Raw genomic sequence first — 16,118 nt, 5'->3', positions numbered from 1 at the left:
GGACTAAACTGATCAAAACATAAAATTCTGGGCCAAAATGTAAAATTTAAGAAACAAGGTGATACGAACTCGCTTACGAGATGTAATAAGTAGTATGAAGCCTGATCGAAAAATTAAGTAGTTCTTGTTTTGGTTTAACAAAATGTGATATTTTAAAGAAGATAGTTTAAAATAGGCAGTGAATAAAAATAAAGATAGTTGATGGAAAAGATGGATTAAAGAACTCAATACAAGAAAGAACCCTTAATAGGAATTAAGGACCCAAATCTTATAAGTTTTGAGGTGCAAAGATGGATAGATGATAGGATCGTGGCCCACTATCTAGTAAGATAGGAACCAACGATATAAGTTGAACGCCACACTCGGTTGAGTGATAAGTTCAGAAAGAAACACGAATGACGCCACTAGTTTAACTAGATAAGTCAAGTTGAATCTTGAAGAAAATCGAGAGTGAATAACTCACAAAGTTTATATATGTCAAAAGTAATGTAACCTTCAAATTTTTACAAGATAAACTATTTATAGGCTGAAATATTACCAGTTGAATAGACAAGTGAATAACTCACAAAGTTTATATATGTCAAAAGTAATGTAACCTTCAAATTTTTACAAGATAGACTGTTTATAGGCTGAAATATTACCAGCCGAATAGACAATGTAAAAAAAAAGGCAAATAATTAAGCTAAATTAATGTTCAGCTGAAACAATGAATTTGATGAAGTGCCATGGCTTCCTCGGTCTTAGTTCATGTTGATAGATGAGCTGAATGAAGCTGGATTCGATGAATGGAGTAATGACTAAAAGGTGCACCGAATGAGAAGTAGCTGATTAAAGGTACTTGCTAGCAGCCGAATAGTCTTGGAGGTATGAACACTCGATTTGGTGAATGTGGACAGCAAGAAACAATGAACACTTGAAAAGGTAGCTGATCAGCTTGTAATATTTGACAAAGGTTCATGTATGTTCGGCTGGACAAAATGCACCTAGCAGCTCAAGGTACATGCACAATCGGGTGCATGAATTCTTTATTTAATGTGCTACAATGTATCGGCTAGATACATGCATATTCAGCTGAATTAAAGTGCCTTCCGTTCATGCATAGATAAATGCATGTATCCACATTAGCTAGCTTCGATGAACTTGAAAGATTCATATAGGTTCAGCTAACAATCAGCTCCCAACGTTCATGTATCTTCAAGTACACGCTATACATTGAATAAGTTCATTGAATCGGCTGTGAGCTTGAATGTGTCCAGCCGATTACTTTAATTCATGTCAAGACTAGTTTAAAAACAACTTTAAAACAAGCACACAATTAAATAAGTTAAAAACACATATTTAATGGATGTAATTAAGCCGTAGTAATCTTAAACATAAATAAATTAGCTGAAATTAAAGTGTCTAGCTAGCTAAGTGAGCTAGCTAATTCGAATTCAACTTCCATCAAGTTGAGATTGCTTCTTGTTGGCTCATGCAGCTCCTTTGGAGCTTTCTCCCAAGCTTGCTCAACTAGAGCCGTAGGCTGGGTCGCATTACAAGGGTACATGGTCGTGTGGAAGGGTCCAGGCCGTGTGGTCTAGGATAAGTTTGATTTTGCCTCAATTTTCTCGTAAAAGAACACACACCTGACTTTCGGTGTCTCGTAAGACGATCCTTACGTCTAAATATGATTTGGATCACCTACAATGGGTATTTTGATCGATAAAAACGCAAGAATTACTTATCGATGTTCAAGATTTTCGAAAAAGTTCGTAAAAGATTCGAGAACATTATTTATTTCAAGATGCTAGGGTTCTACGAAATTAAAAATAAGAATTCTTACCGATCTTGGCACATTAGAAACAAATTTTGATAGTGTTACGCTAAAACAATATGAAAAAAGGAATGAATGGGGTGGAATTTAGGTTCGGGATTCAACAATAAATTTCCAGCAAAAGAATATGAAAATTTTATGAAAAAGAAAAGTGAGAGAATAAAAGAAAAAGATGTATTTTAAAAAAGAGAGAAAAGAAATTCTAAATAGGGTTGAAAAATATAATCAAAATCCTATTATGATTAAGATAGGACCAAATGACAATGTAGAGGGCTGATGTGATAAATTATCCAATCTACCGAAATTTAATAAAAAAGGAAAGGAATTGGCATGGATAGAATTTCTGGAAAGGATGAAGTGATACTTAGCCATTGAGCCATTGCTCATTTCTTAATTAATTTCTACCACATTAAATTCTTATACTAACTTGGTTTCATCCTTAATTGCTAAAAAATAAAGAGGAAAAATGCAAAAAAGTAAGGCTTGAACTTTAGTTCTCTAGAGGTTTTATTAAGTTCTTAGCCATTAATACTAGCGCTCAATTCTTAAAAATTTTATAAATTATAACCTTCTAATTTTTGGGGTAATACACTTTTATATATCAATATAATTTTATTTTAAATATGATAATAATTAATAATGTTAAAATAAATTTTTATAATTAATAAAAATTAACGTGTCACATCCCAAAAACTAGGTTAGAAAAAATTAGGATTGTAAAATTGTTTAAGTTGTGTTATTTGGTTTAGTGGATAGGTGTTCTGGTTGGGTGTATGAGATTCTGGGTTCAAATTTTGTTTTTTAAATTTTTGCTATTTTTGTCTAAATCTCTACCTTTGAACTAATAGCTTATATGTTATTTTCGATCAATTGATATCAATGATAAGTTTAATGATTCAGTGATTAAGTTAAAAAAATAGACTTGCTATAGATAGACTTGCTATAGCTCTCTTTATTAATAACAACCATTGACTAGGAAGACCAAAGGAAAGACTTTCTTCAGGCAAAGAAAAATGAAATCAACTGAAAGAGACGTACTACACAGTAGAGTCCGTGCCAAAAAATAAAGAAAAGCGTGCCAAGCCGCAGAGAATGTGATAACTTAGTCAACACTTTAAATATGATATAGATATGTGAAATTATAATTTCGGCTATTTTACCCATTTGACCCAAAAAAATTAATATTTACAAAAATGACTTCGGTTCAAAAACATTCACCCAAATGACCTGAAATGAACAGTAAAATTGAGTTATGGGAAATAGATGGCCGGCACCACTTTTTTTCTATTAAAAAAATAATTTTTGGGGTTTTGGACACTAGATGACCGGCACCTATATATTTTTTTAAAAAAATATTTGGGGTGCTGGCACATTGATGGCCAGCACTCTTTTATCTGATTAAAAAATAATTTTTTTGGGGGGTGTGGTGCCGGCCAACAATGGGCCAAAATCACCCAACAAAAAAAATTGAGAATATTGCAACATAAACCCTCCTTGTTTTCCCATCTTTTTTATTTCCCAAGTTTAATTACATATTTTATATTTTAAAATAATATCGAACTACTTATCATATTTTATAAAATATGTAGTTCAATATATTTTAAATTAATTTTTAAATTTAATAATAATGTGAGTGGTGCAATAATAATTAAAAAACATGATAAGTAGTTGAATATTGTTTTAAAATATAAAATGTGTAATTAAACTTGGGAAATAAAAAAGATGAGAAAACAAAGAGGGGTTATGTTGCAATATTCCCAATTTTTTGTTGGGTAATTTTGGCCCTTTGTTGGTCGGCACCACATCCCCAAAAATATTATTTTTTAATCAGATAAAGGGGTGTCAGCCATCAGTGTTCTAGCACCCTAAAAAAATTCTTTTTTGAAAAAAAATACATGGTGCCGACCATCTAGTGTCAGAAACTCCAAAAATTATTCTTTTAATAGAAAAAAAAAGTGGTGTCAGCCATCTATTTCTCATAATCCAATTTTATTGTTCATTTCAAGTCATTTAGGTGAATGTTTTTGAACCAGTGTCATTTTTATAAATATTATTTTTTGGGTCAAATGGGTAAAATAGCCTATAATTTCATTTACAAAATAATAATATTATGTTTTATCTTTATTTTTATTATTAACTAGCGTTAACCTCTGGGTTTTTTACTAAATTATTATAAAAAAATAAAAAATAACCAAAATATTATAACTTTTTTTATTTACCAAAATATTATAACTTTTTTTTATTTACCAAAATATTATAATTTTTTTATTTACCAAAATATAACAAAAAAATAAAAAACAGAAAAAAAACCTACACCGATTTGATAACACCCTGGTCGTGCCAATGTGATTGGCGGTACCAAAGGTGCCAAAGTGATTGGCGGCACCAAAGGTGCCAAAGACATTGACGGCACCAATGTTATAATAGAGCCGGTCGGTTGTTGGGGGGGGAAGGAGAGGGAAAGAAAGAAAGAAAGAAAGAAAGGAGAGGAAAGAAAGAAAAAGAAGGAAAGAAAAGGAAAGGAGAAGGGAAAAAAAAGAAAGAAGAAGAAGAGGAAAGGAGAAGAAAAAAGAAAGAAAAAGAAGGAAAGAAAAGGAAAGGAGAAAAGAAAAAAAGAAGAAGAAGAAGAAGAGGGAAGGAAGGAAAAAAAAGAAAAAAAGGTAATTTTTATTATAAATTTAATTTTTTTGTAATATTTGTGTGTTAAAAATTTATGTTATGTAATGTACATTATACGTATTTTATTATTTTATTTAGCATATATATTTTATGGAATATATTTAGAATGAAAAAATTCATGGTATGTACATTGTATGTTAATTAGGGATTTTTTTATGAAATTTGCTTAGGATGTTGAAATTAGTTGTTTTAGGAAAATAGCATTAAAAGTAAAATGATAAAGAAAACATAAAATACGAAAAGAAAAAACAGAAATTGTATATTCACTGAAAATAATAAAATGCGAAAAAAATTGTATATGTAATAAATTTCAAACATAATGCATTGAAATAATGTAAAATTATAAAATTAAAAATTACGATATTTTTTAAAATAATAAAATGCGGATAAAAAATACAAACAAATGGCCGAAGTAAGAGTGTATTAGTAAATTTTTTAAAAATTCAAAAATAATGAATACAAATAATTGAAACAAAATGTACTGAAATAATATACAATAATAAAATATGAAATAATATATTTTTATTGAAAGTAATAAAAATCGGGAAAATAATACGAGCAAAGGGCAGGGAAAAGGGTTTTTTCGGGTTTTTTACCAAAATATTACAAAAAAATAAAAAAATGCCAAAATATTATAAACTTTTTTTTATTTACCAAAATAATTGAGGGAAAAAAAAAGAGGGTGGAGGGGAATAAAAAGGCGGCACCAATGGAAAGGAATAAAAAGACGGCACCAATATGTGACTAATTGCCTTTTAAGCTCTCCTTATTTATTATTATTTTTTATTCCCCTTCAACACACTAAATTAATAAATTTCAAATATTATGCACTGAAATAATGTAAAATTATAAAAGACTAAGTTTATGCTATTTTTTAAAATAATAAAATGTGGAGAAAAAAATACGAACAAATGGCGGAAGTAAGAGTGTATTACTAACTTTTTTAAAAATTCAGAAATAATTAATACAAAATATTTCAAACAAAATGTACTGAAATAATATAAAATAATAAAATACGAAAATAATATATTTTTATTGAAAGTAATAAAAATGGGAAAATAATACGAGCAAAGGGCAGGGATAAGGGTTATTTTCTTACACCAAATTAATTTAAATAACACACTAAATTAATAAATTTCAAACATTATGCACTGAAATAATGTAAAATTATAAAATTAGAAATTATGATATTTTTTAAAGGAATAAAATGCGGAGAAAAAAATACGAATAAATGGCCGAAGTAAGATTTTTTTACTAACTTTTTTTTCAACTTGCAGGCATCGCAATGGCTCGATTGATTGGAACCGATAGACACATATCTGATGCGGTTAATAACGCGGTATGATTTATTATTTGTTAATCACGAGTTTTATTTATTTAAAAAGGATATACGCAATATATACAAATAAATCATGTTATCGTAATATTTTTTCTGTAATTTAACACTATCAGGACTCGTTCCGATTATTAAGGGGTCGTGTGAGTGTTTTAAAGAAAGCTCCAAATGCACGATTGATGCCGTACATGGAGCTAGCTGGATTTGGGTCAGTAGCATTGATCCGGTCCTCCGACTTGCGCTTTGATTTATTATTTGCGCTAGTGGAGCGGTAGCGCCTGGAGACCCACACTTTTTATTTTCCATGCGGGGAGTGCACGGTGACCTTGGAGGATGTTGCATTGCAGCTTGGGCTCCCAATTGACGGGTGTCCCGTAACGGGAGTATCTTCATTTACCGATCCGGTTGCACTTTGTCATCAGCTCTTAGGAGACTCGCCAGGGGACGGTGAGTCATATTTTTCCGGCATAAAATTTACATGGCTGAAAGCCAAAATTGGACAATTATCAGCGACTGCCACTGAAGGTGAGTTGATGTGCGCTGCTCGAGCGTACATCATGCATATCGTAGGGGGACTACTCATGCCTGATGCAAACGACGACAATGTGCATTTGATGTACTTGCCCCTGTTAGTTGATTTGTCCACTGCTAGCTCGTATAGCTGGGGCTCCGCCGTTCTAGCAATGTTGTACCGAGAGCTTTGTCGGGCGACAAACTCGGATGTTGTTGACATGGGTGGATGCCTCATACTGCTGCAGTCCTGGGCTCTCTATTGGCTACCGTTTTTGGCATCCGTTAGTCACCAACCGTATGTGTATCCACTACTGAAGAGGTGATAAAATATAAATTGTCATTATTTGTAGTCATAATATATTACCTAAAGCCTAAAGCCTAAACCCTATATTTTTTTGTAGGTGGAGTGTTTGTCCAGGTATCGGGAAGTCGTATACTGTCCCGATATACCGCCGCATGATTGAACAGCATGCCCGTGAAGAGGTAAACTGCTATTCTAATATTCATGACATCTATTCTATTTCTATATCTTACTCACAAGTTATGACTCTAACTCGTTACAATATTATTAATCATGCAGTTTATATGGATGCCATATCGTAGGTCGAAAATTGCAAATGTTGTACCCTCGTCCGCATACGTTGATTCCCACATATGGTGCACTAACGCACCAATTATCAATTTCAACGTAGTCGAGTGGTATCACGGAGATCGAGTGCTACAACAGTTTGGCTGCATCCAACCTATCCCGGATCCGCCGTGCTAGGTGGGGTAGTTCACGGCATGACTTAGAGAGGAAGATTTCAAATGGATTGGGGAATTAAGCACCAGAAATTTGTGGCACTGTGGAACGATCGATTGCGTCGAATACCTCAGATGGTTATGGCTACTGACCCACAACCATCATCAGAGTATATACAATGGTACTGTAGTTGCGGGAAGCCATATATACTTGGAGGCCAGTCGACTGTAATCCCCCCGCACGTGCAGCAACTTGGGGGATCGGACGCAGCGAGCCCAATGGATCCGGATCTGATGGCATATTATCCTCCGCAACTAGCAGAGCCCGAGCAGGAGCCCCAGCCAGATCCCGAACAATCACAGTCAAATGTGGATTCACATGGCTATCGTCCGGATTTGGCGGGCAGTGACTATTTTTCGAGCTTCGTAGGGGGCGAATACGCCTATGAGTTTGAACTGTTTGGATCCTACCCGCCGCAGTACGGCATGCCCGCCCGTCCGACCCGTATCCACAGCATCATGAGACTCATTCTAGTTCAAGTTTTTCGGCGGCGAATGAGCCACAGGATTTTTCCTCTATGTTTGCCACTCCCCCACCTGTGCCGAATGATGATGTTGGTCGTCGCCCAAAACATGATCGTCTACCTCCGAATAGGTATACCCCTAGGACAACACCATCGAACCATCAATTTTAGGGGTTTAATGTACTTTTTGTATAAATTTAATATTTCTAATTTAATATTTGCTTACTTCTGAAATTTTTTGTATAAATTTAATTATTCTATTTTTTCATTATATTAAAGCTGAATCCAATTATGAATGCCTCTATTTTTGATATAATTTTAATAATTCCAAATACGCACATGGTATTTTATAACTTAATTTGGATACAATTTGGATACAATTTAAGCATAAGCATAAGCCGAATAATAAAAATTATTTCAAATGGATTATACTTTTTATAACAATATACATAAAAATTTTACAGCATTAGGTCAATTCCGACCCGATCCGAACGACTGTCCAACATGAAAGTTTCGGTTAGAGCATTTATTCAGACTATGACCACTTAACTTGCATATTCCACAACGCTTTCCGTCAGATTTCTCCCTAATGTCTATCTCATTACGGATTCTGCTTGACTGCGGACGACCCCTTGGATTCCTCCGTAGCCCTCTGTCTGGGAGAAGCTCGAAAGTCATCGACAACACCTCCCACGTAGATAGGTCAGGCAGGACGGGGAACTCATTCTTCCAGACACGCAATGTGCGCTCCAGCGTGTACACATCATCGACATATTGTTCAGCATCAAGGTTGACTTTAGCACACGCTGCCACGACATGCGCACAGGGATAATGAAGTGTTTCGAACCTCCTGCACTCGCACCGTCTGTTCCGGAGATCAACTCCGTAGGACCTAGTTGGTATACCAGGTCGACGACTGATGGTCTCAGTAACTCGAAACGTTTCCAGTCGTCGTGAATATATTTCCACGTTCATTGACCTCGCCAACCGATAGTTTGCGACCATTGCATCCCTAACATGTTCGACAAACACATGTTCCGCCTGCATCTGGACGACTTGCTGCTGACCCATTCTTGGCATCAAAATAGCCAGCCTGTAGAAAGTAGCAGAAAATACCGATGCAATCGGAAGATGACATGTTTTCAACAAGACAGCGTTGATCCCCTCGACTAAGTTTGTGGTCATTTGGCCATAACGAAAGCCCTTGTTAAAACTTTGAGCCTACTGCCACGGCTCCATTGTGCCCAACCATTGTCGGAAAGATGTGTTTGTCTGCCTCTCCATGTTACTCTCAAGTCGAATCATTCTTTGTCAAAAAATATGTGGCTCTAACTCATACGCTGCATACGTATTAAGGAAAAATAAGTTCTAGTAAATCGATAACATCAAACATTACAACTTATATTGAAAATATAAGGTTATCATTTACCCATTGCCGCGACTTGTCTCTTCCAGTCAGCATTCTTATAATCTTTGTGGAAGTTAGCAGTAACGTGACGGATACAGTAAACGGATCTCCACGGCACTCCGGAACGCCTAATAGCTGCAATTAAACCCTTCTCTCTATCGGAGATGATGCAAATGTTATCGTTCCTAATAACATACCTCCGCAAATTTGTGAGGAAGAATTCCCAAGACTCCATGTTCTCTTTATCTACGATAGCAAATGCTATCGGGAGCACGTTTCTGTTACCGTCTTGAGCAGCTGCAATAAGTAGGATCTGTGTATATTTTCCATACAGCCAGGTCCCATCCACATGCACAAGTGGCTTGCAGTGGGGAAATGCCCACACACATGGATCGAACGTCTAGAACATCCGATGGAAAATCCTTTTTGCTGGCTGTAACTGGTCGTCCTGGCTGTAATATGACATTGTCTGCAACTCAATCACATTCCCCGGTACATACTCTCGCATAGCAACTATCCAACCTTGAAGCTCGTTATATGACGAATCGTAATCCCCATACAGTTACTCTATCGCCATCTGTTTAGCTATCCATGCCTTCCGATATGAGACTCGATACTGGAATCGTTCTTGCATTTCGGCAATCAGTACCGAAACTTTAATGGTCGGCATGTCCTTCACCATTGGCATGATACACGTATAGATAGTTTTCGAATCAAGTTTTCCATGATCTTCTGTCATACGTGTTGATGTGCATGTATGAGGACTAACAAATTTTCGTATCTCCCACATCTGAGAACTTCTAATGAATGCAGCTCGTACACGCCAATTGCAGCCTTCCGCTGCCTTCCAACACTCCCCAACATATATTGTCGGAATAGACACGAAGACTTTATAATCCACTGATATATTCATGCTGTACCGTTTAATGGCATATATGCACTTTTCTTTACAGCTGAATCTCTGGCCTATGAATAACTCCTCATCATCAGATGTTACGGCCAGCCCGCAAGGATGAACTATTTCAGGGTACTCCGGGAACTCAGCTACATACGCTGCGTCGGGGTCTATGAGCGACATGTGTAGCCCAAGATTATTGTGTATCAAAATACGCCACATCTGCTCCTCGACCGAAGAAGCGTTAATGCATTCATCGTTAATATTATCAGGTACATCGTCTACATCGGGATCACCGTCACTATCGACCTCTTCATCCCAATGATCGCCACCACCTTCTTCTTCACCACAACCATATCAACATCGGGTGTAATATTCAGGTCGATACCGATCCCACCCATAGTCGATTCACTATCAACATATGATATTGGCGCCACCATCCACGGTTCTTGAGCTTCGTGTTCTTCATCAGATGCATTGACATCTTCATTTTGCTCCATACCGGCTAACTCAGCAAATAAGTGAATCGGTGCATTCTTGTCACTCCCATTCCCATAGTAGAGATCGACTATTATCTCCGCGTCTTCGTCCTCTACAAGTTCCATTTCGACGAATTTGACCGGATTTGTCGAAACTGGAAACTTGTAGAAAATTTTTGATATCCTTCTCCCACAACGTCTAAGAATTTTTGCATTAATCCTTGCCTTCATTTCATCGAACGAGACATTTCTATTAAATCTCATTGTTGTTTGTTGCCGACATTCAAATACACATCCAACACTTGTTGTCAAGATGACTCCATCGAAATAAACGCATACAAAAAACTTAGCATCCATCTTTAATATTTAATCTGTCAAAAAATAAACAAAATCTCATAAAAAATCTCGAACGGTAAATAAATTACTTAAAAAAAATTTAATGTTTCAATATGCAATTTTGTACATGAAAACCGTTTAACCACTAATCCTAATAACACAATAATAATATTAATAATTTTATACTCAAAATAATACACACTAAAATTATTAATTAGGGTTTTACTAAAAATAATAACTAACCATAATAATAATACTAGTTTTTTACTAACTAGTTTATTTTGGTAAATAAAAATAATAACTAATCATAATAATAATACTAGTTTTTTACTAACAATAATACTACTAAGTAACATCTTAATACCTTAATAATAATAATAATAATAATAATAATAATACTAACTAAAACTATCAATTTGAGTTTTATTAATCTTAATAACTAAACTAAAACAAAAAATAATACAAAATATACAAAACAATAATAACAATATAATCAATTATTTTTTTAAAAATACCTTCTTTTTCTCTTCTCTTTCTCACTTTTTCTCTTTTTTTCCGCAGCACTTCTTCTTCTTCTTCTTTTTTTTTCTTATTTTTCTCCCTTCAGCTGGACAGGGCTCGCGTTTATAACACGAGTAGTGCCGCCAATCAGTATGGCACCATTGATGCCGCCAATCACTTTGGCACCTTTGGTGCCGCCAATCACCTTGGCACGACCAGGGTGTTGTCAAATCGGTGCAGGTTTTTGTTCGTTTGTTTGTTTTTTTGTTTTTTTTGTATATTTTGGTAAATAAAAAATTATAATATTTTGATAAATAAAAAAAGTTATAATATTTTGGTTATTTTTTATTTTTTTTATAATAATTTAGTAAAAAACCAGTTAACCTCTACCTTACGCCGGAAGATTTACAATTTTTTCCAATAATTTATTTAATTAAATAATTAAATTTAAATTTTAAAAAAATATGAGAGGGTTATGAAATTTTGGCAGACTAATTAAAAATATAATATCATTTCAATAATAATTATTTACTTAATCTTTAATTTGGAATGATATTATATTTTTAATTATGAAATTAAATTTATTATTGATTACATATATCAAATGGATTTGTGAGTCAATTATAAAATAAACTAAAAAAAATCATGAATGGGTTGAATTTTTATATTAAATGAAACTCTAAATAAACCAATAACACTAGTTTATTTTTTTTGGAAATTGCAAAAAAAAAAAAGTATAGAAATAGTAATTTATAAAAATATGAGTGTTAATTTATTATGTTTTTTAAATTATTAAATTAAATTTATGACAATTTATAAAAATAGTAATTTATAAAATTGCAAACAAATTATCATAACCTATGTAAAATAATTATTTTTGATACATTATGTTTTGTATAGAAAATATATAATATTTTAAACATATTAAAAAAACCTAAAATAATAATAAAAATGATTTGTTTTCATTTTTTCCATGTTTTAAATCTTCTTTTACATTCTCTCTCATTCCCTCACCCAACATCTCACAACAACAATAAAAGACAAAAAAGAAAAGAAGAAAAAAGACAAAATAGACGTTAAAAGTTAAGGTTTTATTGGGTTGACAAATAGATATAAAAATATTAAAAAATAGATATTTAAAAAAAAAGAGACATATAATAATATTTTAAAATTGCACACATACCAAATAATAACCTAAATGATTATAAATGTAATTATTTATTATAGTGATGTTTTATTTTATATATTTATATAAATATTTTAATTCATTAATTATTTAATTTATCAAATATTAAACCTTCGTTGATATATAGTTTTTATTAGGAAATAAGTAAATAAATTTACAATCCTTTCTCTCTCTTTATATATATGTCTGGAAAAGTCTTCTTCTCCAAAAATTAGTTCCTTGAAATTTGCATTTCTGACTTTGACAGTGCCTCGCTAGATCTTAAAGATTCAATAGAAAAATGAAGGGTTTTCCAACTTAATATGACACCGCTTGACGGTGGCCGGAGCAACCATGGGTGATGGTGACAGTAGTAGCGGTTATCTGGCTAAGTAGTTGGTTGAGGAAGAAAGAGGGAGAGAGGGGATAACAGAGCTATAAAGAAAAAAGAAGAAAATGAAAAGACATGAAGTGAAATCAGTAAATATTTAATAATATGAGAAAAGTGATTTAGGGTGAGATTTGATATATAAACTTTAATTACATACAAAATTTACAATTAGCATACTTTGGGTTCCGAAATCGCAAAATTAATTAAAGTTAGGTACCACCATATCTATCTGTAAATTGAACTACTCTGAGGAACGCATATTCTTAGGATGTGATTTATAAAGTTTCTACTTTTTTTTCTCTTTTTTGTGCTAGAATGTTAATATATAGAAACTTGTGGCCCTTTTTTGTAAAGAGGAAAAGTAGAAGATGTTGTAAGCTCAAATCATCAAACTTGTTTCAGGAAACCCATATTAGATCCTATTTTAAACCATTCATTGCTTCATTTAATTTTGACAAAAGCAAGCAGAATAAAGTCTAATGCGAGATTTCAACTCTTTTTAAGCACATTATCTTTGTCTTCTTTTGGACTTTAGGCTTCAAACTTTCTCAAAGGAAGATAAATGGAATAAAGGAGTTCCAAAAAAGTGAAAGGAAAATATGGTATATTTGGAGCAAAAAGGCCACTGACCAGGTAAACACAAAGGTGGTGGAACTGGAGCCCCCACATTCTTTAGGTTTAAAATATGTCTATACTACTATTACTTTTTAACTTTTTCAGATTTCAAATTTTAAGTGCGATTGTTAATGTTGTTTTTTTTGCTGAATTCAAAATGTCACCATAGCAAACTTAATTAAAAATAATAGTGTCAACAGTTAGATTTAAATTTCTAAAAATATAAATATAAGGACTAAATTTTTAATTTTTGAACAGCACAAACAATAGAAGCACATTTTAACCTATTCTTTATTTTGACATATTCTTGTTTCAATAAGCATTGATTTTTTTTTTGGGTTCCTCAATCAATGTTCTTTAATTGTAGCAAATCTTAGAAGTTGGAACGATTAATCATTCAACTAAAACAAAATCTAAAAACTATTTGTTTAAGTCTTTAGTTGAAAACTTAAAATCAAACCTCAAATCCTAATCCCAACACTTAAATACAAGATCATTTACTAGGTTGATGGCCTAAGAAGAAAAAAAAGTCAAAAGTAAGACCCTCACCTAATTAGTTTCATTCAATATAACATATTTTCCTTTTACTTTCATTGCATAAAAAATGGGCCAATGACAAAAGTCTTTTTTCGAGTTTGATTGCAATTTCGTTGACTTGAGCTGTAGAGTGACCCCAGAAATAGTTCTTGAAAAAGGGAAAGAAAAAATTCCTCTTTTTTGGGTCTTTAACATATTTTTGTTGTTTTCTTCATTGGGCTGAAGTTTTAAGACCCAATTTCTTTTTCGCTGCTTCAAATGGTCTCAGCTGTTGGAATTTGGTAAGAAACTAACCCAATACAGTTTTTACGTTTCTAATTTATACCATTTATGCATTTTGCTTCCATATTCCAAGGGTTTTAGATTTTACCCTGTTGAGTGTTTTTGTGTGTTTTTTTTGGTGAGGGAATCAAGTATTCATAAGATATGATTGTTGTTCATTAAAAAGACATCTTAGGTAGGTTCCATGTGTAATACCCAGTTTTTACCCTTCCCGTACCAGATAAATAAATAAATGAAAACAGTCCATAGAGTTCAAATTACAAGCAGGCCTACATGGCCCAAATTGAAATAACGCCGAGGCCCAAATCTAGTGGCTCAAAATAAAGGCAGAAACCCAAGGGTTTTTGGGGAGAACTCGCGCCGCAGCCACCTAGTCCGAATCTCCGCGCAATCACCTGCAAACACAAGAAAGGAAAGAAAATCAAGGATTTCGAAATCAAATCAAACAGATCAAGCAGATTTCTTTCTTTTTATTTATTTATTATTATTATTTCGGCTATAAAATAACCATTGAAACACTGTAACAGGATCGGGAAAAAAATCAATAAAAAAGCACGATTATTTTCACAACAAAACAGAGAATACAATACAGAGCAAAAATCAATCGAAAGGTTTACATTTGCATTTTTTTATTTTGTTTTATTCTAATCTACTGTTATTTTTTATTTTAATTCGTACATAAATAAAACAAATAAAAAAGGAAAGAAGCTACCTTTATTTGAGTCTGAACCGCCGTGGACGGTTGAGGGAGCCGCCCCTGAGGATTGGTGGTCGGAAATCGAAAGGTTTCGGGATTTCTTCGCGTTTTCTGTTGTTATTTTGAAGATTTTGAGCCTAGATCTAGGTTTGGAGGGGTCGAGAGAGCCAAAAGGGTAAGTTTCCCCTTTTCCGGCCATCGCATATGGCGGTGCCGTCGCCGGAGATCGGCGGCCGGCACGGTGGCCGGTGACCGGCCGATGATCGGACTGGAGGCTGGACGAACTGGGGGAGGGAGAGTTTTTTTTAAGGTTTTTTTGTTTTTTTTTAAAAATCAGTTTTGAAATGAATTTTTTTTAGAGTTAGGAGCCTTTATAGGGTACCAAAACGGTATCGTTTTGGGGAAACCCTCAGATGCCCAAAACGGCGTTGTTTTGAGTACCCGACCCGAATCCGACCCGATCCGCCTTAGGGTCTGCGTGTTTTTATGTGGAGGGATAAATCGCGCTTTTAGCCCCTCCGCCTTTTTAATATTCTACAATTAGTTTTTTTTTATTTTTTTTCAAAATTGGCCCTTTAATTTATTTTAAATTCCAATTCAGTCCCCTTTGAACGGCGCCGTTTCAGAGGAGAAGGGAAAATTTCTTTTTCGGCCCCTCTATGTAATTCGCGCGTTTAATTTAGTCTTTTGGGCTTTATTTATTTACGGATTTACCCCAGATTTTTTTTTGTTTGCAGTTCAATTCAATCATTTTTTACATTTATCTTAAAATTAATTAATTTTAATAATGTAATTATTTTTATTTTTATTTGTTTATAATTTTCATATGTAATTATTTTTTACATGTATATTTTTTATGTACATATTTATTATTATATTTTTTTAAAAACTAACATTTTTTTTATATTTATACATATACACATATTTATTTTCGATAATGTATTTATTATTTTTAATCTATATATATATTTTTAAAAAATATTCTTTTATATTTATGAACACGTATATATGTTTTTTTTTATTTTCAAAAATGCTTAAATATCTACTTATATTTTAACACATATTTTATAATTTATATATATATTTCCATACTCTTCCTTATTTTCACAAATATGTATTTTGTTTATATACATTTTTATAATCTAAAGTTTATATATAAATTCATGTGTATTCTTCATAGTTTTAATGTATATGTCATGTACCTTT

The 16,118-nt window shown here is 33.1% G+C and overlaps 1 protein-coding gene and 1 long non-coding RNA gene across 2 annotated transcripts; one reads left to right on the top strand and one right to left on the bottom strand.

The window, feature by feature from the left end:
- Positions 1-5,777: 5,777 nt before the first annotated feature.
- On the top strand, positions 5,778-7,107 carry LOC107941795 (serine/threonine-protein phosphatase 7 long form homolog). The gene is made up of 5 exons (XM_016875408.1): positions 5,778-5,831; positions 5,945-6,091; positions 6,176-6,636; positions 6,743-6,824; positions 6,922-7,107. Exons 1-5 carry the CDS (start codon positions 5,778-5,780, stop codon positions 7,105-7,107), a joined length of 930 nt encoding a protein of 309 aa, XP_016730897.1.
- Positions 7,108-14,347: 7,240 nt separating this feature from the next.
- LOC121224686 (uncharacterized) lies at positions 14,348-15,241 on the bottom strand. The gene is made up of 2 exons (XR_005922428.1): positions 14,928-15,241; positions 14,348-14,610 (listed from the first exon to the last, which is right to left on the bottom strand). It is a non-coding gene; the product is annotated as an uncharacterized lncRNA (long non-coding RNA).
- Positions 15,242-16,118: the final 877 nt, after the last annotated feature.

The sequence above is a fragment of the Gossypium hirsutum genome, chromosome D12 (genome assembly GCF_007990345.1).
Source record: "Gossypium hirsutum isolate 1008001.06 chromosome D12, Gossypium_hirsutum_v2.1, whole genome shotgun sequence".
Lineage (NCBI taxonomy): Eukaryota > Viridiplantae > Streptophyta > Magnoliopsida > Malvales > Malvaceae > Gossypium > Gossypium hirsutum.
Note: the sequence above shows the minus strand (reverse complement) of the source record. Positions and strands in the feature narration are given on the sequence as shown.